The 25,683-nt window shown below is 37.2% G+C and overlaps 1 protein-coding gene across 1 annotated transcript; it reads left to right on the top strand.

Annotated features, from left to right (window-relative positions):
* il12rb2 (interleukin 12 receptor, beta 2a) lies at window positions 1-25,683 on the top strand. Its single transcript, XM_042484147.1, has 16 exons — window positions 1-139; window positions 448-577; window positions 1,529-1,789; window positions 4,213-4,336; window positions 4,435-4,625; window positions 4,959-5,098; window positions 6,055-6,193; window positions 8,492-8,565; window positions 9,112-9,322; window positions 9,999-10,196; window positions 11,373-11,474; window positions 12,769-12,915; window positions 13,052-13,183; window positions 24,279-24,375; window positions 24,523-24,610; window positions 24,691-25,683. The coding sequence occupies exons 2-16, from the start codon at window positions 508-510 to the stop codon at window positions 25,147-25,149; spliced, it is 2,433 nt and encodes an 810-aa protein (XP_042340081.1). The 5' UTR covers window positions 1-139; window positions 448-507; the 3' UTR covers window positions 25,150-25,683.

Raw genomic sequence — 25,683 nt, 5'->3', positions numbered from 1 at the left:
CTGCACGGAGTCTCCGCCGTCAGCTCACCGCAGTCCGGATCCTTCGCTCTCATTAAAGATGTTTGGAGGACCTGATGATGAGATTCAAAAGCCTCAGAAGACAAGAAAAGTTCACATGATGCTCGGATGCGATGTGTTGGTGAGTATGACCTCGTTTTCCCTGTTTGTTTGTTTGTTCATTCATTATTAACCGGACGCAGCTCTCATATATGTCTCTATATCGATTACATGCCTCTACTTAGTATTTATACACGATTTCATATTATCATGCTTTAAATGGGGAAATATTGTTGCCAGCAACCGGGAGGGAAATTCATAAGGTACCGACTGTTTTCCCAGATTTAAACTTTTGATCATGGATATAATCATTATTCCTCAGTACTTAAAATGACTGTGTCCAAAAACTTGAATGACTTACTGCATGTGTGTACTTTTCCTTGTATTTAGGTTAGTTAGCACTTCCTGTGGCGATGTGAGAGACATAAAGAAGAAAGTTACTGATGACTCATGGCGACAATGTCCCAAACATGGTCCTTCTTCACTGTTGTCACGGTGTTGGCTGTGCAGCTTTGCATTGGTAAGATCAAACTGCTGTGTGGACACGTTTATAACAGGTTTTAATGTTTCATGTTAGGTGCATTTTAATATGTTTTTTTCTTCATGTATTTGGAGATAAATGTTAGATTGTGGATATAAGGGAGACCAGGTTTGGTTGTATCAAAAGGATGTTTGTAACAGCACCACTTTCACAAAATAAGGATGACTTAAGAGTTGTGTTACATTTTAATTTAATTTAATTTTATATATTGTTTTGTAAGATCACTTCCTTTCTGAGCTTGTAAAAAAACTATTTGAAGAAGTGTGCATTTACAAGTTTCATGTATGGAAGTAATTCTTTGGACCAAGTTTATATTTTTATTAGTACTGATACTGTTAAAGTTAGAATTATTAAACTTTTATTAGGTTAGGGAGTACCCTCTTCTTTGCTCATTTCAAACCACCATGCTGCTACAGTAAAGCCATGGCTGACAGGGGTGAGGATGGCTGTTGCACCATGTATCTAACTCTTTTTTTAGCATGCCAGGAAACAGATTAGGATTGTGATTGCAAAATTACTAAAATGCATTGGGAAATGCATCAGAAGAAGCTAGAAACATTTCTATTTGTACTAGACTTATAAGGCTTCTCTGGGTCAACATTTGAGAGCTCTAACACAAAAATGCTGGGACAAACTTTTATAACCATGTCTCCCTTACATACATGAAAAGCCTTTCTAGAAAAACATTTCAGTGATTCTCACAGTGTGTGTGTGCGTTCAGTGTGGTTGTTTCAGTTATTATTTATTAGTTTATCAATAATGTTTCTGAAGTTTTACATCTACATAAACATGAAGTGTTTTGTGTAAAGTAAGTGTGCAGAATTTCATTTCCACATCTGCTCCAAATTCAACAAATTCAGTGGCTTTCATATATCTGCAAATTAGATGATATGAAGATTCAGGTTTTAAATCAATCATTTCTGCTTTTAGGGCAGAAATCCTGTACCACCTGGTCCAGTGCTGGATCTATGGTGCAGCGAGGCTCCAGTTTTAAAGTGTACTGCACCTTCAACTGTAAGTGCAAGGGATCCATGTACAGCGGCCATCCGCCCACACAACAGAGCCACAGTGTGAGCAATTCTACAACTATATACTTTAATGTGGTGAACATAACCAAGAACAGGACATTCAGCTGTCAGTGCAAATGTCCCCGTGCTACGGACCCCTGTGGACTGGACATTTCCACTGGATGTGAGTATGAAACTACAGAGCAGAAAATGCACCCCTGTCTGCAACATTTATCCCACAGAAAAAGTTTTATGTATTCATATTTTAACCCAATCACCACTAAATGTTGGCATTGCACACTTCTGAAAACTATTAATGTGTATTGCATGTTTTTATGTAGCGTTTATGTTAAAACTTTGTGTCTTTACATTTCAACAATGCTGTGGTTAACATAAGGTTATGTTAAGGCAGAAAAACAACTTGGTTATGATTTGGAAAAAAATCTTTTCTGTGTTAAAAATACCCAGATTTATTGGCAGAATCATTGTTGGAAATGTCACCTTGCTAAAAAAAACTCCATGTTTTTGGACCATATAACTACTGGAAATGCAGCAGATGTCTCACTAAAAACACACAGCTTTGGCGGTATAATATCTGCTGGAAATGCTGCCAATATCTTGCTAAAAAACATGAGGTTTTGGTAGCACAATTGCTGCTGGAAATGCTGCTGATATACGAAAACATTTGCTTTTGGTGGCACAAACATTATTGCAAAGTGCCACTGATGTTGAGATAAAAAAAACATGCATTTGATGGCATAACTTTCACTGAAAATGCCACTCAAAAATAGTGTTTTGGTGGCACAAGAGTATATAGTTAAAAACATGTTTTTGGTGGCACAATCGCAACTGGAAATGCTGCCAATGTCTCACTAAAAACTCAACTTTTTTCACTAATTCAGTGCTGGAATTGATACAGATGTCACACTGACGTCACCCTGTTTTTGTGGCACAATCACAGCTGGACATGCTGTCAATGTCTTGCTGAAAAACATGCAATTTTGGGCACATTCACAGCTGAAATAGGTCGTTTGCTAAAATAAACACCTCCTTTTGGTGCCACAGATGTCTTGCTTTATCATACCAGTTTATTTGTTTTTTATGCAAAATTATTGCTGGAAATGGCACAGATCACCAATTAAGAAATGCCTGCTTTTGATGAAACAATCACAGCTGAAAATGACACCAATATCTCTCCAAAAAACACCTGTTTTTGTTGTTTGTTGGTCTCAAACAGTCATCTGCATTGGTCTGCACATCCACAATCCCCTCCACCTCCAGAGCTCATATACATGTGATCTGAACTACGTCACTTTAGAAATGTTAATAATATACAAACTAATTTAATGTATCTGTGGTTTGCAAAAATGTACAATTTTCTTCTGGCGATTATTTGAAATAGTACTGACCAAGCCTTAAATTCAAGAGGAAAAGTATATGACACCATTGCAGGGTGTTTGAGGGTGAGACTTTTACATCTTAAGGCATGAAAGAAGAAAAAAAACCCAGCTTGTTCTGCTTTCTCTTCTAAACTTAGATTACATGCTGATTGCATGGTGCAGACTGGGTGCAGCTAAGTGTTGACAAGTTCTGACCACAGAGCTGTTTCAAACTGAGGACTAAGAACAAACTTGTTGTTTGTGACACATGCCGAGTACCAGTTCCCTGACATGGAACATATACACAATATTATTAATATAAATACGTCTTCTGAAGTTATATATCCAATACTGAATCTGTTTATGCAGTGTAACTGATAACATAAGGGAATAGCACAGTATCATTTTATGGATTACTATGAATGATTATTTGTGCTTTTTGGGGATACAACCATCTGAGTGGAATGGTAATATTCTTCCAAATTGGATGTAGTAAAGTGTCGCAATGACAACTAACCCCTAAAGTCCAAAATATGACTTTTTTTAAAATCATGAACACAAGATAATAACTTTGATCTTGTGCACACAAGTAAATTATCTTGTGGGAACAAGTTGTTATCTTTTTTTTTCCTGTTGTGATGTTATTGTTTCACTCATGCTTTGTTCTTCTGACCTTTCTTTTTTTGTAGCACTTTATAACCTAGGCTTCAAAAGGTGCAAATAAATACAATTTTACAATTCATAAATACAATTTTTACTTACTATAATCTGATAATAACCTGTTCCCACAAGATAATTTACTTGTTCCCATAAGATATTAACTTGTTCACTTAAGATATGAACTTGTTCCCACAAGTTAATTAGCTTGTTCCCACAAGTTAATTAGCTTGTTCCCACATATTAACTTGTTCCAACAACACAAGTACCTTATTCCCACAAGATTTTAACTTGTTATCACAAGATAAAAACTTGCTCCCACTTGATATTAACCTGTTCCCACAAGATATGAAGTTCTTCTCATAAGATAGTAACCTGTTCCCACAAGATAATTAACTTGTGTGCAAAAAATAAAAAATATCACCTTTCAGGACCTCAGAGGCTCCACATGTACCAACAAGTATTACAGCAGTTTCAAATGTTTTTTAAAAGCCTTGTTTCGGATGATTGTTTGGTTGATTTTTTATGCTTTATACTTTTCATTAAGCTCTCCGTCTGCTTTGTCCTCCAGATCTTCCCGAGCGCCCCAAAATTATTTCCTGCATCTACAAGGTCAAATATAAAGAAGGGGGAGACGTGTTCTGCACCTGGAACGCAGGACGAGATACTTTACTGAAGAACAGTTCGGTGTTGTGGTGAGTTTGAAACAAAATTGAATTGAGAAGTCAACAAAACAATGATATCATGTTGCTTGTATCAGCTGTCAAATGAAACTTGTCTGTGTGTGTTCCAGGGTGAGAAATGCATCTAGAAACCACACAGATGAACCAGTGCCATACAAAGGCTCCAGTAAGGGAACTGATTCACACTCTGCCAGTTTCACTGTGTCTGGCTCCATCCAGCTGATCTCTGTGTGGGTCCAAACCCAAAACGCACTGGGCTCTGCAGTGTCCGTCACCATCAACTACACACTCAGTGACATCGGTAAGACAGCAGAACTTTATCAGTCACTCAGTCGCATGTTTGATGAGATGCATAGCAAATTCTGCAGAAAAAACGTGTTATGTTTCATGTCTCATTACATAAAACTAAAATGATATTTGACTGGAACTTGAAAGCAGATTTAAAGTAAAATGTGTCCATTTATGCTTAAATATACAGTAACGATGCTGTGAAATCTTCTGAAATCTGTTCAATCACAGCAACCAAAATGTCAGTCGTCTCATTTGCCCTACACGGCCTGTCTGGTGACATTTGCTCATGTCTTTTGTTTTTATTTTGTCTGACTGCTCTTGGTGACCCTGTTGATCTGAGCAGCGATGCCGTCAGCTCCTGTTCTTAGCCAGCTGAAGTGCTCTTCCCGAGTGTGCATCGTAACAGTGGAACAACCTGCTGGGACTCAGTACCTGGAGATCCAACATGGAGCAGGGGCACAGACGTGGACATCTTCATACTCAGTAAGTCTTAACTAGTCCATGTTAGTTTGAAATCTAGGCACTGTCAATGAGATGTCAGGAGAGATACTGCGAAAGGTTACTTTCAGGGATAGTTCGAATTTTTTTAAGTTGGGGTTGTATGAAGTACTTACTCCATAGTTGGTGTTCTACCTGAAAGTTTTGTCAAAATTGCCAGTAAGGAGCGTCCAGTAGCTCAGTGGGTATTGTAGACACCCCATGTTCAAAGGCAATGTCCTCGCTGCAGTGGCACTCGTGGCCCCTTGCTGCATGTCTTCCCCCCGCTCTCCCCCTTGCACACTTAGATTTTGTCATGTCAAATAAAAGGCAAAAAAAAATATCTGTAAAAATGGCCAGTAAAATCTGAGGAGGGAGTCAGGCTGCAGCCTTGGACATTTACTACAGGCAGGAATATTGAAGTATCAGGAGCATTCACCCCTGGATGTGTTTAAGCTTCTGCCTGTAAGATGCTCGTTCAGGGACTAAGAGATTTCACATTTCCTTCATTCGAAGTGCTATTGGTTTACCCTGTCTGCATGTCCCTTGGGGACTTGCACATTTCCTCTCTTGTACATGTGTAGCCTATTCAGTATGTATTCCTCCACGATTTATTGTGTGGATTTGTCTTTTGGCTGTTGTCTATCTTATTGTGTTCTTATTTGAACTTTGGCTGCAAAACAAATTTCCCTGACAAAAAAGATAACTTTGAACCCTTTGAAGACCAACAGTCACTGCATGATCTGACCTCACAGGTCTTCTGCTGATTCAAAGCCAAAGGCAGAGATGAGTGTCAGGATGATGTGCTCAACGTTGCATAAGTTTCTAAAAATCAAGCTGAAATTTGAACACTTGTCCTCTATCAGGTGCTCTTGCAGTGTGGTCATAAATGTTGGAATGTAGATTAATACATTTCAGTCAAATAAAATAAGTTAAAAACCCCCACATATCTTGACTTACAGGGTTTGCAGATGAGTGCTGTGCAGGTTGGGTCCTTTCTGGAGCCCTACAGGTTGTACCATTTCACAGCCAGATCCAAATTCAGCACCGGCCTGTGGAGCGAGTGGAGTGCGAGTGTTTCCAGCTGGACTCAAGAAGAAGGTAAGCAAACCTCCTGTATTAACCTGCAGCACCTCAGGACTGCTCAAAGAGCTGACCTTCGTGTATTTTTGCACTTCCTGAGTGAAAGCACAACCTATTTACATGCAAACAATTAGATCTGAAGGGGGTATTTCTAGTATTTCTATGGCACTTTATCAATGAAAGCCATCAAATGTTGCAGTACTGTTTCCTTTCTTTGGGTTTTTTGAAGTAGTTATCAGCTCACTACTTGCCGTCTGCAGGATACATGTAAGCCACCAAAACAGGCTTTATTTTTGATTGTGTAATGAGAGCAAATCCATTCATGAGTGATGAGAAGCAGTGTCAGTGGCTCACACTGAGATTTTAATAACATGTTAATAGTAAACTTTAGGAGTCTTATTACGTATCAGTCAAATGTTGAGCCAAAGTAAAAAAAAAAGTGAAAACTTTGATGCTTCATTGGAAATACGATGAATACTGATAGTGTGAAGATACGCAGGTCTCTTTCCAGATATAAGACATGAATGTGCAGCTGTGACGTCATCAGCTTTCCACAAGCTGTCAGTTTTTGTGAAGGGTATTTGCATTATCTTTGCTTAAGTATGTTTCAACCCTCAGGGCCCGCTTTAATATCACACACACACACACACACACACACACACACATACACATACATTACTGCTCTGAGCACAAAATGCACTTTTCAGAATCAAGGTTTTAAGAATATTATACAATAATATTATTTTCTTCTTTTATTGAATTAATATTTAACAAAATTCCTCATAATAAATATCAAACATTCATTAGGTTTTTAGTATTTTATCCCTTTAAAGCCTTTTTTATATGATGCCACTATGTTTTTAGATAATAAACATACACTAAATATTTTGAATAAACTACATGCAAGGTAGTTTTTTATTTATTTTTTTATTATCACAGCCTGGGATATGTCAACGATTAGAAGCAACATTGACAGTGCACCTAGTGGAAATAGCATGTATTTTCTCCAGATGCCATATATGGTTAAGAAAGAAGACATGGTTAGGAGTGACACCCAGAAACAATACAATGCATGTTTTTGTTCTTTGATGGCTGTGGGATCAAAAATTGCAGTTGCACTGAACAGTATGAATGTAACATGTTTATTTACACAGTGTATTTTGGACTTATTGTAGGAGCTGAGCTGGAAATTCAAAGATTAAACAAAAATACACAATCTTGCCAAAATGTATGCCATATACAATAAACACAGCCAGAATTATCTAAAAATTAAGAATGAAAAGTACGTAAAATGCATCAAACAAACCCTAAGGGTTAAACACTTAAATCATGCTCATATGTCTAACTTCCTCTTTATCCTCGAGGAGCACAATGATGTCAAAGCCACACATGTGATTTCTGATATTTCGGGCAGCCACTGGTTTCAGCCAGGATGGTGTGACTCCCCTTACAGAGATTTGAAACATAATTGAGGAAGCTGATCAACCACAATAAACAATTAGTTGTCTTTTGAAACTAATAACAATATTTAATAGAAGTGCATCTGTTAGAAGATGCTGGAGGTGTGGACTCGAGTCACAAATTTGACTTCAGACTCAACTTGACAAAAAGGACTTGCAACCTGACTTGGACTCTAATACCAGTGACTCATGATGTTACTTTGACTTGAGCCTTCTTACGTGAATAGTATTTGCCACCTTCCACCAAACCCAAAAAGTGTATTATTTAAAAATTGTGCACCAAAACAATTCATTTCCAGTTATTTCCTGAATCAAGTAACATTAACACTTTTCATTCCCAGCAAGTGGACACTTAACTCTTTAAAAGCTGCATGAACATCAGTTTGTTTTCTTGTGCTGCGTTCAGATCCCTTTCACCAGCATTTAAACCTTTGACACCTGAACAAATTGGTTTGATTTTTTTAGAAAACACGAGGGGAAAGGCAATGAGCAACTTGGCAAAAAATGTCTCGCAAACTGCAAGAAGTAAAAGGTGACGAGATAATTACCCTTAACTTTGCTTTTAAAAACAGGGTGGGAAGGAGGATGTGGAGAAAACCTTATTCAGAATTTTAGATTACATATATTATATATTATACATATTATATATATATTATATATATTAGATCTATCTAATATGTATATAGTGAAAATTCCAGCAAAAATGACACAAAGTTATTTTCATAAAAGTTACCGACTGCAGCTTAAACAATGTCTTCTCACTCATTCATTGAACAAAAATACTAGATTTTTTTGCAACCTTTTTATGTATGATTTCAGTGTTGTTGTCCAGTGATGGATTATTTTATTGTTTTAGCTCCGGCCAAAGAGTTGGATATGTGGTATGCTGAACCAGCCTCTGACTTTAACTCCCTGAGAGTTTATTGGAAGGTGAGTCTTAAATAAAAAAATGGAAGTTTTTCAGTTGTTTGAATTCTGAATTATTGTAAAGGATAATACACATTAACACGGCTGCACAGTTTCATAGGTTTGTAAGGTCCGTGTGTTCCCTCTCCCCTCTCTCACTCTGTGTGGGCGTGCGGTATTGTTGCCATAGTAACACATTCTGATCTTCCTGCTTCACTACAACTTTCTGCACACATTAAAGGTCAACCCTTGACCACTTATGAGGTGTGACACCCTCACACACACACTCACACATCCCTACCCTCTTATCACACACGTACACACATGTAAACACACACACACACACACTCATTTAATGTCACCTAAAGACAGTGAGAGATAAGTGAAACCTGACGGCAGACACAGCAGTTTCAGTTTACAAGAAAAGGGGAGCTGAACAGAAATGATGTGTGTTGATTTTAAGCATCCTGCAGTCAAATCCAAGGCAAATTAATGCTCACGCCGTTGTTTCTTCCCCTAAACAAAAGCACAAATATGGTGTCAAACTTTCAAACCTTTCTCTGACTACAGGAGCCGAACATTTCCATCTCCAGGGGGAAAATCACAGAGTACAAAGTCAGCGTTTACAGCCAAAACTCTGGGCTGATCAGCTTTAATAACACAAGTGCTGATACGAGGAATTATTCGGTCCCGTTCTGTGTCGACTGTGAAGTGACAGTGTGGGCTTGTAACTCCAAAGGACCGTCACCTCCTGCCAGAATTTCAGTCCATCATACAAAAGGTAAAAAAAAAAGGGAGCTGACTCTGCGTGGGTGAATAATTTATTCCAGTCAACACCACTCTGTAATGCATATGTAACATATGGTGAAAATATTTTCCATATTTTTATTTCTATTTATGTATAAGTTGTGCTGTATATTGTGGCATTACTCACATATTTTTGTTACTACAACTTAACATAGTAGTTGTATCCATTCTAATGTAGTATAATTCACATATTTTTATGTTTTTTACACAATTTACATACTTAGCATTTTATACATATTTAATATTTTTGATATTTTACATACTAGTATTAAACACTTGCAGCATAATACATATATTTTTTGTATTTTTACACACTTTATGTACTTAGAATTTATACATATTTACTATTTTTTATTTCTTACATACTAGTATTAAACATTAATACAGTAATACACATATTTTTGTTATTTTACTTCTTATTTTCATGTTTCTCATTTTCTACTTTCTTGTAATGCTGTATGCTTTGTGTCACAATTTCCCCCTGCAGGGATCAGTAAAGTATTTCTCATTCTGATTCTTTGTAATTATGCCATGCAGCCAGAATTGACCAGTTTGTGGTTGAGCAGCCTTGTTAAACAGTTACAGGCAGATATCAGATGCATTAGTAATACTGAGGGTGAAGCTGGTGTCTATGTGATTCTCTCTTGCAGTGAAAGTGAGGCAGCTGCAGCCTCCTCAGGATGTGCGAGTAACTGCAGACAAGCAAAGTGTCACCATCTCCTGGAGGAAACACGACACTGCACCACCTGACTCGGAGTACGTGGTGGAGTGGTTCCCAGAGGGCCACAAGCTGGAGGAGCTCAGATGGGTCCGACTGGGCAGGAACGACAACCACACTGTTGTTACAGGTGAAGCATGTAGGATCGAATTAATGAATAATGGAATAGTGTAGAGCACTATATTTGATATTTACTTTTAATGGTCTTAAAGATATGAAATGGATTTTGAGCTATCTTTAGTTTTTCTTGTGATTTAATCAATAAGTTTCCAGATATTTTATTTTCTCAACTATCGAAGAGATAAATCATTACGTAGAGCGACTGTTTATGTGACAGTCTTTGAGTTTGTGTTGATTGCTGTGTGTTGCGTTGGTGTTTTTACGTGTTTAGTCAAACTGTGAGTGTGAATGTTATGTGTGTTTATGTAATAGAGTAACTGCAATATTGTTAGTGGAAATAATGGAGCCATCCAGGAAGAGTAGCTACAGTTTAAAACAGAAGTTAATGAAGATCTTAATAAACAAACAAACAATGACTGACTTTATTTCAGTTACATGCATCATGAGAAACAGATTATTTCACTGATTCTTTTTAAATCAATGACAGAAAAAGGAATAGGATGAAGCCAAAGGCTTATTTTTGCTTATCCTAAATCAACCAAAGGATAACTCAGAATAACAGCAACAAAAAAATGATAATAATAAAAAAATCTTTATTATATTTCTCTTTTTTTTCACATTATAATCATTCCTGAAATACTGTACTCTATAACTGTTTTATATAATTATTTGTTATCATTTTATCTATCTAAAGGCTTTAGGAGAGAGAAAGGAGAGCAACACTATTACAACTTATCACTGAGTCCCTTCAATAATTTGACTCCAAAAGCTGAAATAAAACCACATTTTATATTTGTTCCGACTTTACATGTTTCAAAAATGAACAACCTTCTTAAATTACAATCTCCCATTCTCTGTTAAAAAGAAATAAAAATAAAAGAATACTTACCGAAAGGTTTTTGTTTACAACTCGAAAAATTACTTCTAATGTTAAAATACACAATGTCTACAAATTTGAAGGTTTTTGGTCCTCTAAAAATATTTGTAGAATCATAATATCCAGCTTTATGTATTATCCTAAGGGCTCTTTTATGAAGTTAAATTAAAGGTTCTAGACTTGTTTTAATTTTATATTTCCCCAAAATTTCAGCACAGTAAGACATATATGTGTAAATACTTTTTTTCTGTTCCATGCATTTTATTTCTGGTTGCTCACTGATGTATATCACCATCATTCTGTATGCAGATATTAAGCCTTTTGAGTGCTACGAGGGAGCTGTGCATGTTTTCTATAATGGGAGCTCAGTGAGTAGGACCAGATTTACAGGTGTCGCCACTCTGACATCAGGTAAGATCTAAGCTCTCTGCACATAAAATGATCATTTGTATCAATTTCTTACCCCTTGTTATGTTAAATTTGTGAAGAAAACTTGTTTTTCTCACATGCCTCCACAGTAAACAAGGAATCCAAAAAAGAGAGGAAAATCTTAATGAATTGGAGTTTAAAGGGGATGGCATTTAACAGTATAAAAACTATATCAAAACATCTGTTTACAAACTCACACAACTCAGGCAGTATAATCCAGCTCTTATTTATCCAGTCATATGCTCAGTAATTCCCAAATGCATGCACTTTTGAAAAAAAAAATTACTATTTAAAACACTTCCACAAATGAGTATCATGCTTAGAAAAGTGTTTGAACTCACACTCACATTTCATATAGCACATTTGACCATACACGCTTGCCCAAGTGTACTACTCATCTGTGCATGAGACTGGTTTCCGGAACAGCTATGAAAAGTGTCTCGGATTTGACAGCATTTTTTTCTCATTCTTGTCTTGGTCTCAAACAAAAAAGAAAAAGGATTTTATTTCAAACCTGTAAGGATTACAACTGTGTTGAAGTTTAGCATTTTTATACTACTACTACTACTAATAATAGTAATAATAATATCATAATCATCACAAAATTGCCTGTGCAGAAAAGCGGTGTTGACTGAAGATTTTGAATGTTGTTTTTGTGTTTGTATTTGTATTGTTAATAGAAAACAATGAAAATTATGTCTGAAATTCCTTTGGATTATTTTATCAAGACATGACTTATACACTTGTACTTACATAGTGTACAGTATATGGCTATAAAAGCGGTGAATGAAGTGGAATCATGATTTGTTTTCTGTGGATGATTTTATGGAAATCTTTCAAATCAATTTGAAGATGATCTGCATGTTCCATATTTATAGTAACTGTGTCATACAATGCAGAAGACTGGACTGGTCTTGGTCTTGATTCGGTCTTAGCCTCTCATCTTATGTTGGTCATGACTTGGTGTTGGTTTAGGAGTGCTTATCCTTTTCTGGAGCATAGGTTTCTTGTGTTTTAGTTGAACTGACTTGATTACGAGCTTAACTGGATAAATGAGATTTGGATTATAGTGCATGAGTTGAATGAGAGTTTGTAAATTACATGTTTTGATATAGTTGTGCTGTTATTAAATATAGTCCCATATGAATTTCGGATTCTTTGATTACTGTGGAGACGTGTTGATTAATAGTTTATCATTTTTCATAGACATAACAGGTAAACAAATATCATTTGTCCTGTTGAGCAGTCTTTTTGGTCCTTGTTGGTATGTTTGCAGTGCCAGCAGTTGTTCCGTCAGTCCAGGAGATGGTTGAAGGAAACAAAGTGAAAGTGACTTGGAAAGAGATTCCCAGGGGTCAGCGTGGGGGCTGCGTCACCAAGTATACCATCTATTTAGACGACGACAGTGAACACCAGCAGACTTGTAAGAACTCTTTATCTCCACTGAAACATCTTGTACGCTGAGATTATTGCATGATGTTTGTAGCACGCTCTCTTTGGATGCACACAGTCAGAAGAGTAACTTTCCTGTGCTGTGTGTAAATGAATTTGTATTTCAGACTCTATACCAGCATCAGAGAGGATGCACATCATCAAAGACCTGCCTCCAGCTGTCTACAGCCTGTGGATGACTGCTTCAACTGCTGCAGGAGAAGGCGCTGCAAGTCCAAATGTCAAGTTTTTCATCCAGCGTAAGCAACTTTCAAAATTTCTTTTAAACAGTGGTTTAAAATTTAAGAACTTGATTTGCTTTCTTGTCAAGAGATACATGAGCCTGGCTTTGACATTTAACTTTTTCCATAGTATAGTATGTTGGCTAAAATCACGCAAAAACGTCATAATATAGGATGTCTTCAAAAATTGCCTAAAATGGTCATAATATAGTATGTTGTGAAAAATCACCCCAAAATGTTATAGTATAGCATGTCAAAAAATGGTCAAAAAAGTCGTGTATCCAAATGTTGAAAGAGTCGTAGTATGGCATGTTTAAATATTTTTTAGCAAGGCATGTTAAAAAACAGTCCAAAAAGTGCTTTAAAGTCATTGTATAGTATGTCGAAAAACGCCATACTATAGCATGTATGACTCTAAATGGCGAAAAAAGTCATAGTATAGCATTTCGAAGCTGTTATAGTATAGTATGTTGAAAAAAAGGCCAAAAACAACATATTATAGCATGTCACAAAAATGGCCGAAAACGGCATTGTATAGTATGTCGAAAAATGTCAAAATATGACAACCAAGTCATTATGCACCCATGATGGTGTCAGTATGTTTGGCAGCTTGTTGTCCGTCGCATCTCTTCTACTTTCTACCTGTTTTATGTCATTGCTCTGCTCTGATTTGTCTGTTGCTGGGATGTTTTAGCTCTTTAGCTTTTTGTCTGCCATCACCAAGCTCCTCTCAGCATCCAAGTTTCTGGTGAGACTTAAATGCTGTTTCGGCATGAATTGGGAGATCGGTCTGCAGGCCTTCCTTCCTCTTTGGCTGACATTCCTGCTCCGCTCACCTTACGTCCCTCCCTGCAAGAGACACTGGAGCTGCAGGCCACTGCTGCTCCAGGTCCAAATACGCCGCCTGGCCCCCCCGCACCCCCCAATCTGTCCAGCCTAAAGATGGAAACTGCGCCTGTTGTTTCGCCCACAAGATCCACTTTCCTTGGCCAGAGCATAAAGCGAGTTGGCCGTGCTGCATTGTGTGGATCGCTGGTGGCCCTTGCTGAGTGTGACCTGCTGTCGGTGTCTCTTCCTGGGCAGCTGAGATCACCCAGAGGCCGTGTTGTGCCCACTGTGCGCGACTGTGAACGTTGCCTTGAGGATGGCTTTAATCAATGTTAGATCTCTGGCTAACAAGACTTTCCTGTTGAATGATTTTTGTGGGCTGGATTTTCTGTTTTTGACAGAGACGTGGCTACATACTGATGAGTCCATTCCTTGCTTAGAGCTTTTTTCCTGCATTTTCTCAGCTCCCCTTGGACCACTGGCGAAGTTGGAGGGCTAGTCTGTGTCTTTAAATCTCGCGTTCACTGTCAACAGATTCCAGCTTTGAGCTGCAGCTCTTTAAACTGAGTTTCTCTCCTCCTCTGTTGTGTGTAGTGAGATACCGTCCAACAAAATATAATAAGGACTTTATTTTTGACCTTTTATACAATATTTGAACTTTCTCTCTGCAATCTTGGTGAACAGTGATCATTTTTTGATTTGCGGTGATCTGAATATCTATGTGTGCTGTAGACTAGACCTCTGTCCTCGGTGGGTATTTGGCCCAACACATGAGAAGGGGCACAAACTAGACCTAGTGCTGTCTCATGGTCTGCCTGTCTGTGTCAGTGAAATATGTAATTGTGCTTGTAATTCTGATCACTTGCCTGTGTTGTTGTCTGTTTCCGTCCCCTGCCCTGTTGTCAGTTCATGGCTACCCACCCACTGCTTTCATGTTTTACACTCTAATGCTCAGCTGCATCTACAACTTTTAGTGACCTTATATGTTCAATTGGGGATGGGTGTAGTGCCCGTAGTGCTGAAGGGCTTGTTGCCCTTTTTACTTCTGCACGCGGCTGAAAACCTCATAAAATATTGTGCCGAGACACATAATAGAATTGAATGTTGATAAAACGGCCAAAAACACCATTATATGTATGTCGAAAAAATGACAAAAAAAAATCATACTATAGTGTGTCAAAAAATCAAAAATCAAAAAATCAAAAAATTTGACATGTCCAAACAACAGCTGAAAACAACATAAAAAAGCGTGCAGAGAGACATCATAGCATAGAATGTAGGGAAAATGGCCTAAAACACGATAATAAAACATCTTAAAAAAAGGCAGAAAATGCAATACTATAGTATGACCGAAAAATGTCAAAATATGACATTTCCAAAAAAAACCACATAAAATAGTGCGTTGAGATGGGTAATTTAGTAGAATATTGCAAAATCAGCTAAAAAAAACACATAATATAGCGTGTTGACAAAATGACCAAATGCAATTCTATAGTATAGCAAAGTCAAATATGACATATCCCAAAAACAGCTAAAAACAACTAAAACAGCCTAAAACTGCATGCCATGACATACTAGAGCATATAAAGTTGGAAAACGGCAAAAATCACCATTATATATGTTTGGATTTTGGCTTTAACATGTCTAGTAAATAGTTTGAGTCCCCTACAGTAGCCTGATGAGACGCGACATTACATAGAAAGTTGCAACAATGTCTTAAAAAAACATAATTTGGCATGTGTAAAAAATGACCGAAAAAGCAAGGCTATAGTACAACAAAAATGTCAAAATATGACATGTCCCATAATCAGCTTAAAACCATATTAAACCACATAAAAAACCTTTCCAAAACAGGCCATTGCAAAACAAGTTTCAAAAAGGTCCAAAACCACCAGAATTTGGCATGTGAAAAAAAATGACCGAAGAAGCATGGCAAAAATGTCAAAATATGACATGCCCCAAAAACAGCTGAAAACCAACTTAAGCCACATAAAATAGCATGCCGAGTTGCGCCATTGCAAAGAAAGTTGCAAAAAAAGCCAAAAACAACATAATTTGGCATGTGGAAAAAATGACCGAAAAAGCAAGGCTATAGTATGGCAAAAATGTCAAAATATGACATGCCCCAAAAACAGCTGAAAACCAACTTAAACCACATAAAATAGCATGCCGAGATGCGCCATTGAAAAGAAAGTTGCAAAAAGGTCCAAAAACATCATAATTTGGCATGTGTTAAAAATGACCGAAAAAGCAAGGCTATAGTATGGCAAAAATGTCAAAATATGACATGTCCCAAAAACAGCTGAAAACAAACTTAAACCACATAAAATAGCATGCCGAGTTGCGCCATTGCAAAGAAAGTTGCAAAAAAAAGCCAAAAACAACATAATTTGGCATGTGTAAAAAATGACCGAAAAAGCAAGGCTATAGTATGGCAAAAATGTCAAAATATGACATGTCCCAAAAACAGCTGAAAACCACCTTAAACCACATGAAATAACCTGCCGAGACGTGCCATTGCAAAGAAAGTTTGAAAAAGGGCCAAAAACAATATAATTTGGCATGTGGAAAAAATGACAGAAAAAGCAAGGCTATGTGACGTGTCCCATAAAACAACGGGGAAATGATAGTCGATCAATAAAAACATTCTAATAAAATACACTAAATTTTAGATTTGCAACCTTGATCTAATAACTATAATCAAAACAACCACATTGATCGTAAAGAGTGAAGGATTTTGTAGCTCTTGATAAAGTAGTTGGCGATTCACTCACTTTTGAACAACATTAAGCAGTAAGCAAGTATTATTCCAAGAACATTTATTAAACAAGAAAAGTCAAGTCACTTTTCAAATCATTTTTATTCATAGAGCCCATTATCACAAAACACAGTTTGCCTAAGAGCAATGTCTAACAAAACACCCAATATATCCTATCTGCTCATATATACAAGTATGTAAACATGAGTGGATGTGTAAATGTGTGTATGAGAGAGAGACAAACAGAAGCTGGTGTTGGTGTGAGCGTAAACACACCAAGAGACAGAGGTGGATTGAGTAACAACAGAAGCTACAACGAGATGCCAAATTCAAGATGCTGGATCAAAGATGGCCGCAGAGCGAGGAAGGCCTTAGCTGAACATGTGGTTGGTGAGACAAAGGAACCAAGAAAAGGCGGAAACTTTAAGTTCCTTCTCTGTGTGCCTTTGTTGAGCGCAAATTTCTGAGTGCATGTATGTGATCTAATATGTATATAAGATGCCTTGCTTAGTAAAAAGGATGTTAGTTGCATGCAAGACCTCGTCTGTGTGATGCATTAACAACCTAAATTCCAGACTAACAAATAACCCAATACCAAAGAGATCAGAACAAAGATTCATTCGATAGCATGAACATCAATACAAGTTACACATGATATGTAAACAGACAGTGTGGGCCGGCCTGTACTTATGTCCTAATGCTATGCCCAGATGTTACTTGCCAGTTGAGGAGTGGTAGAAGAGTTCATTGGGTTGCTGGCTCGAGAAAAGAGGTTGCAGTTCAGTCACTTCTGTGTGGTTCCCAACACCCAGGAGGAGGCTGGCTGGTTCTTGTGTCCTTACAGACATGGCGGTTCAGTGCTGTCACGGTTTTGTTCTCCTTTGGTTTGAGAAGTCAGCTGTGGCTTTTTAACTTCTGCAAAGTCATTTGAAACTTGGAAAGTAGAGCTGAGAAAAGGCTGCAGCTCCTGCTGAGAGCTTTTCAATTTGGCATGTGTGAAAAAAATGACCGAAAATGCAAGACTATAGCATGGCAAAAATGTCAAAATATGACATGTCCCAAAAACAGCTGAAAACCAACTTAAACCACATAAAATAGCCTGCCGAGTTGCGCCATTGCAAAGAAAGTTGCAAAAAGGGCCAAAAACACTATAATTTGGCATGTGGAAAAAATGACCGAAAAAGCAAGGCTATAGTATGGCAAAAATGTCAAAATATGACATGTCCCAAAAACAGCTGAAAACCAAATTAAAACCATATAAATAACCTGACGAGACACGCCATTGCATAGAAAGTTGCAATAAGGGCCAAAAACACTACAATTTGGCATGTGTAAAAAATGACCTAAAAAGCAAGGCTATAGTAAGGCAAAAATGTCAAAATATGACATGTCCCAAAAACAGATGAAAACTGTTGAAAACCAACTAAAATAGCATGCAAAGACATGCCATAGCATAGAAAGTTGCAAAAACGTGCAACAACACCATAAAATAGCATGTAAAAAAAATGACCCAAAAAGCAAGGCTATAGTAAGGCAAAAATGTCAAAATTTGACCCGTCCCAAAAACAGCTGAAAACTGTTGAAAACCAATTAAAATAGCATGCAAAGACATGCCATAGCATAGAAAGTTGCAAAAACGTGCAACAACACCATAATATAGCATGTCGAAAAAATGACCAAAAAAGCAAGGCTATAGTAAGGCAAAAATGTCAAAATTTGACCCGTCCCAAAAACAGCTGAAAACTGTTGAAAACCAACAGCTGAAAAACCAAATTAAAACCACATAAACAGCCTGACAAGACACGCCATTGCATAAGAAAGTTGCAACAATCACGTAAAACACCATAATTTGGCATGTGAAAAAAAATGACCGAAAAAGCAAGGCTATAGTATGGCAAAAATGTCAAAATATGACATGTCCCAAAAACAGCTGAAAATCACCTTAAAGCACATAAAATAACATGCCGAGATGCGCCATTGCAAAGAAAGTTGCAAAAAGGGCCAAAAACAACATAATTTGGCATGTGGAAAAAAATGACCAAAAAAGCAAGGCTATAGTATGGCAAAATGTCAAAATATGACATGCCCCAAAAACAGCTGAAAATCACTTAAACCACATAAAATAGCCTGCAAGAGATGCGCCATTGCAAAGAAAGTTGCAAAAAGGGCCAAAAACACCATAATTTGCATGTGAAAAAATGACCGAAAAAGCAAGGCTATAGTATGGCAAAAATGTCAAAATATGACATGTCCAAAACAAAAAAACAGATGAAAACAACATTAAACCACATAAAATAGCATGCTGACAAGACACGCCATAGCATAGAAAGTGCAAAAAAAATGGGACAAAAACACCATAATTTGGCATGTGGAAAAAATGACTGAAAAAAGCAAGGCTATAGTATGGCAAAAATGTCAAAATATGACATGTCCCAAAAACAGCTGAAAACCACTTAAAACCACATAAAATAGCCTGACAAAGACACGCCATTGCAAAGAAAGTTGCAAAAATTACGTTAAAAACCACCATAATTTGGCATGTGAAAAAAAATGACCGAAAAAGCAAGGCTATAGTATGGCAAAAATGTCAAAATATGACATGTCCCAAAAACAGCTGAAAACCACATTAAAACACATAAAAAACCTGATGCAAGACACGCCATTGCATAGAAAGTTGCAAAAAGGGCCAAAAACAACATAATTTGGCATGTGGAAAAAATGACCGAAAAAGCAAGGCTATAGTATGGCAAAAATGTCAAAATATGACATGTCCCAAAAACAGATGAAAACCACTTCAAAACCACATAAAATAGCCTGCCGAGACGCGCCATTGCAAAGAAAGTTGCAAAAATTGCCTAAAACACCATAATTTGGCATGTGGGAAAAATGACCGAAAAAAACAAGGCTATAGTATGGAAAAATGTCAAAAAATATGACATGTCCCAAAAACAGCTGAAAACCACATTGAAACCACATAAATAGCCTGCAAAGACACGCCATTGCAAAGAAAGTTGCAAAAAGGGACAAAAAACAACATAATTTGGCATGTGGAAAAAATGACCGAAAAAGCAAGGCTATAGTATGGCAAAAATGTCAAAATATGACATGTCCCAAAAACAGCTGAAAACCACCTTAAACCACATAAAATAGCCTGCCGAGATACGCCATTGCAAAGAAAGTTGCAAAAATGGCAAAAAAACACCATAATTAGGCATGTGAAAAAAAATGACCGAAAAAGCAAGGCTATAGTATGGCAAAAATGTCAAAATATGACATGTCCCAAAAACAGCTGAAAATCACCTTAAACCACATAAAATAGCCTGCCGAGATGCGCATTGCAAAGAAAGTTGCAAAAATTACGCCAAAAACACCATAATTTGGCATGTGAAAAAAAAATGACCGAAAAAAGCAAGGCTATAGTATGGCAAAAATGTCAAAATATGACATGTCCCAAAAACAGCTGAAAACCACATTAAAACCACATAAAATAACCTGATGAGACACGCCATTGCATAGAAAGTTGCAAAAAGGGCCAAAAACACTATAATTTGGCATGTGGAAAAAATGACCTAAAAAAGCAAGGCTATAGTATGGCAAAAATGTCAAAATATGACATGTCCCAAAAACAGATGAAAACCAAATTAAAACCACATAAATAACCTGACGAGACACGCCATGCATAGAAAGTTGCAACAATTACGTAAAACACCATAATTAGGCATGTGAAAAAAAATGACCGAAAAAGCAAGGCTATAGTATGGCAAAATGTGTCAAAATATGACATGTCCCAAAAACAGCTGAAAACCACTTAAAAAACACATAAAATAGCGTGCCGAGACGCGCCATTGCAAGAAAGTTGCAAAATTACCAAAAATACCATAATTTGGCATGTGAAAAAAAATGACCGAAAAAGCAAGGCTATAGTATGGCAAAAATGTCAAAATATAACATGTCCCAAAAACAGCTGAAAACCACATTAAAACCACATAAAATAACCTGATGCCAGAAGACACGCCATTGCATAGAAAGTTGCAAAAAGGACAAAAACCAAAAAAAACATAATTTGGCATGTGGAAAAAATGACCGAAAAAGCAAGGCTATAGTATGGCAAAAATGTAAAAATATGACATGCCCCAAAAACAGATGAAAACCACTTTAAACCACATAAAATAGCCTGCCGAGACGCGTCTTTGCACAAAGCTTTGCAAAGAAAGTTGCAAAATTGCCCTAAAAAACACCATAATTTGGCATGTGGAAAAATGACCGAAAAAGGCAAGGCTATAGTATGGAAAAATGTCAAAATATGACATGTCCCAAAAACAGCTGCTGAAAACCACATTGAAACCACATAAATAGCCTGCCGAGATAAGACGCCATTGCAAAGAAAGTTGCAAAAAGGGACAAAAACAACATAAATTTGGCATGTGGAAAAAATGACCGAAAAAGCAAGGCTATAGTATGGCAAAAATGTCAAAATATGACATGTCCCAAAAACAGCTGAAAACCACCTTAAACCACATAAAATAGCCTGCCGAGATACGCCATTGCAAAGAAAGTTGCAACAAAACGTAAAACACCATAATTAGGCATGTGAAAAAAAATGACCGAAAAAGCAAGGCTATAGTATGGCAAAAATGTCAAAATATGACATGTCCCAAAAACAGCTGAAAACCACATTAAAACCACATAAATAGCCTGACAAGACACGCCATTGCATAGAAAGTTGCAACAATTACGTAAAACACCAGAATTATGCATGTGAAAAAAAAATGACCGAAAAAAGCAAGGCTATAGTATGGCAAAAATGTCAAAATATGACATGTCCCAAAAACAGCTGAAAATCACCTCAAAACCACATAAAATAGCCTGCCGAGATGCGCTATTGCAAAGAAAGTTGCAAAAGGGCCAAAAACAACATAATTTGGCATGTGGAAAAAATGACCGAAAAAGCAAGGCTATAGTATGGCAAAAATGTCAAAATATGACATGTCCCAAACACAGCTGAAAACAACATTAAACCACTTAAAATAGCCTGCCAAGAAGATGCACACATTGCATAGAGAGTTGCAACAATTGCCAAAAAACACCATAAATTTGGCATGTGTAAAAAATGACAAAAAAGCAAGGCTATAGTATGGCAAAAATGTCAAAATATGACATGTCCCAAAAACAGCTGAAAACCAAATTAAAACCACATAAATAACCTGCTGACGAGACACGCCATTGCATAGAAAGTTGCAAAAATTGCCAAAAAAACACCAAAATTTGGCATGTGAAAAAAATGACTGAAAAAGCAAGGCTATAGTATGGCAAAAATGTCAAAATATGACATGCCCCAAAAACAGATGAAACCACTTAAACCACACAAAATAGCCTGCCAAGACGCGCCATTGCAAAGAAAGTTGCAAAAAGGGCCAAAAACACCATAATTTGGCATGTAGAAAAAATGACTGAAAAAGCAAGACTATAGTATGGCAAAAATGTCAAAATATGACATGTCCCAAAAACAGCTGAAAACCAAATTAAAACCACATAAATAACCTGACGAGACACGCCATTGCATAGAAAGTTGCAAAATTGGCCTAAAACACCATAATTTGGCATGTGAAAAAAATGACCGAAAAAGCAAGGCTATAGTATGGCAAAAATGTCAAAATATGACATGTCCCAAAAACAGCTGAAAACCACATTAAAACCACATAAACAGCCTGACAAGACACGCCATTGCATAGAAAGTTGCAACAATCATGTAAAACACCATAATTTGGCATGTGAAAAAAAATGACCGAAAAAGCAAGGCTATAGTATGGCAAAAATGTCAAAATATGACATGTCCCAAAAACAGCTGAAAATCACCTTAAACCACATAAAATAACCTGCCGAAATGCGCCATTGCAAAGAAAGTTGCAAAAAGGGCCAAAAACACCATAATTTGGCATGTGAAAAAAAATGACCGAAAAAGCAAGGCTATAGTATGGCAAAAATGTCAAAATATGACATGTCCCCAAAAACAGCTTGTGAAAAAAAATGACTGAAAAAGCAAGGCTATAGTATGGCAAAAATGTCAAAATATGACATGTCCTAAAAACAGCGGAAAACCACCTTAAACCACATAAAATAGCCTGCCGAGATGCGCCATTGCAAAGAAAGTTGCAAAAAGGTCCAAAAACACCATAATTTGGCATGTGGAAAAAATGACCGAAAAAGCAAGGCTATAGTATGGCAAAAATGTCAAAATATGACATGTCCCAAAAACAGCTGAAAACCACATAAATAAGCTGCCAAGACACGCCATTGCATAGAGTTGCAACAGTGGCCTAAAAAAACAGTAGTCAATAGTATGTCGTGAAAACTGATAAAAATTTGACAAAAATGTCACAGTATTGTATGTCATCAAAAATGACCCTGAAACGTAGTACAGTATGTTGTCAAAAATCACGCAAAAACATAATAGTATAGTATGTATTCAAAAATCATTAAGAAACATCATAGTGTAGTACGTCGACAAAAATCAGGCAAAAACACCATAGTATAGTATGTTGTCAAAAATGAATGACGTTTTTGCATGATTTTTGACAACACACTATTCAAAAATCATTAAAAATTTCACAACATAGTCAATCAAGTCAATCAAGAAACATAAGGCATAGTGTTTTTTACCTAATAATAATAGCAGTAGTAGTAGGTACCAGGTAGTACCATGGCATCAGCACAACCACTACCACGATGCAGCCACGATCCCAGGAAACCTGCAAGACGACGGAGCACAGGGGAAGAAGTTGACTTTGTGATATGCACGCATACGGCATGAAATTGTTCATATGAAGAGAGAAAGAAAGGGAAGGAAGAGAAGATGTTTTGTTTTCAAAATGTAATTCTATAGTATGTCAAAAGAGTCACGGTTCAGTTTGTCATTAACAAGTTAGGAAGTTGTTATACATAATATAGTGTCCCTTTAAATTTTTTAAAAATGTTTGTAATATATTATTTTATTAAGAAAAAGTTGTATAGTGTGGCATTTAAAAAATCATTTAAAAAGTCATTATATAGTTAAAAAAAAGTCATTGTATGTCCAACAATATTCGTAGTTTAGTGTTTCTTTAAAACATTTAAAAGTAATGACGTTCCAAACATGATCACGGTTATAATTTGTCCTAAAAACTTCATAGGCTAGTATGTCCTAAAAAAGTCAGAGTGCAGCTTTTCCTGTCTGGTCCTAAGTCAATTGTTGTCCCTAAAATGGTTAGCAAAACATAAAAAAAAAAACCTTAACTAGGATTTTATAGTTTATCTTTGATAAACCTAAAAAGCTATCCTGGGCAAAGTCGGTTGCAAAAGAAATTTACTGAAACAAAAACCAAATGGATTTTGCTAAAATAACTTAATACATGTCTTTGAATAGCAGTGCTGCCTGTTTTATATAACAGCTTTTATATGCATATGTAACTACCTTAACTAACTGTACTAGAGGCACCAAATGTATATGCCACAATCTTACATCTCCCTGTTTCACGGTTACTTTTGCAGAGGAGACCCAGCTATCCCCACTAATAGTGTCTGCAGTGGCTGCCCCGATTGCGATAATTCTGGTGTGTCTGTACCACTGTTCAGCAGTAAAGGAGAGGTATGTAAGCAGCAGCTCTATGTGGATTTATAAGTAAAAGCAACCTACAAGGGGCAACATCTCTGCAAAGAAATGTTAAAGCAGTAAAACCTAATTGCTACATTACCAATAAACCTTCTATACATTGTTTTCCACATTCCCTCTCAGGTTTTGGGTGTATTTCCAGTGCCTCATGCTCGATAATGTGCCAGATCCTGCAAACAGCAAGTGGGCTAAAGAGTGCATTCAGGAGAAGGTAATTATGGAGGAAAGATTAAAATAGGTAAATTGCAACTCAACGATCATACTTCAAGCTTGTTCCTCTCTTCGAAACAGGGCAAGATGAACTTCCAGGTGCAGCCGAGCAACTCCACTGTAACAGAGGAGGAAGAAGAGCCCATCCTGGCAGATGTGGAGGAGGTGCCCCAGCAGAACAGCGACATTTCCACACCTACCGACGTCTCTTCGCAGCTCCAGTCTAGAACCACCTTAAGCTCCGGGACGGAGCCAGCCACACTGCTCTACCCTCTGACCACGTACATCAAGAGCTTCTCCCACGACTCCGACAGCTCCGGCCACACGCAAACCTCTCTGGACACCAACACAACCGTTGACTACATGTCTTCACACGAGCCAGGAAATGTGGACGAGGAATATCAGGAGGATGATGAGTTTGAAGAGATGCTGGGTTTCTTCCCCAGTCACAACATCTTCATCCAGCCGCTGGAGTTTGAAGGGAAATTGACTTTGAATGCGGTCAAAATTGACTGCAGTAACTTCCTTCAGGACAGTTAGTGTTCACCTGAAACCAGAACTCTTTGGTGAGATGAGGTTTGAGTGAAAACAGGACAGGTGACTTGAGATGGTGAATGGACTCTTGTTTTCTGCTTTTGTGTCTTTTTTGGCATCTTGCTGAGATGTGCATGAACTACCTCCTTGCTCACTGAAATCAGAACTATAACAAAAAGCTGTCTCGCTGAAGTCTTCCAGAGCTGTTGGGCAGTAAAAAAAAATACTTTTTAAAAAAAAAATTGATGCATTAAAATTGTTTTCTCTTCAGAGCAGCATCAAACACACTAATATCATGACCAAAACTAAACCGCTACCGCTACGATTGTATGAATCCGCGCTCCAGTAAAGTTGCACTTACAGTTAACAACCATTTTTCAAGATGATGACCGAAGGTTCTTGAGTTGTGGCCAAAAACATGTTGAATGAGGTCGCCGTGACCTTAGCCCTAAACCACCAGATTCTCATCGTTTATTCTTGAGTCCAAGAGGACGTTTGTGCCAAATTGGAGGAAACTCCCTTCAAGGCCACCTTTAAATA

Source organism: Plectropomus leopardus, chromosome 3 (assembly GCF_008729295.1).
Source record: "Plectropomus leopardus isolate mb chromosome 3, YSFRI_Pleo_2.0, whole genome shotgun sequence".
Taxonomy (NCBI): domain Eukaryota; kingdom Metazoa; phylum Chordata; class Actinopteri; order Perciformes; family Serranidae; genus Plectropomus; species Plectropomus leopardus.
This window is presented reverse-complemented; position numbering and strand designations above follow the sequence as displayed.

What these genes read in the sequence shown, in the direction of transcription:
- il12rb2 (XM_042484147.1), top strand. Translation starts at nt 508, where the DNA reads ATGGCGACAATGTCCCAAACATGGTCCTTCTTCACTGTTGTCACGGTG. An exon ending in CAGCTGGACTCAAGAAGAAG is followed by an intron (nt 6,194 to 8,491) that starts GTAAGCAAACCT and finishes TTATTGTTTTAG; the next exon opens with CTCCGGCCAAAGAGTTGGAT. An exon ending in AAGAGTGCATTCAGGAGAAG is followed by an intron (nt 24,611 to 24,690) that starts GTAATTATGGAG and finishes TCTTCGAAACAG; the next exon opens with GGCAAGATGAACTTCCAGGT.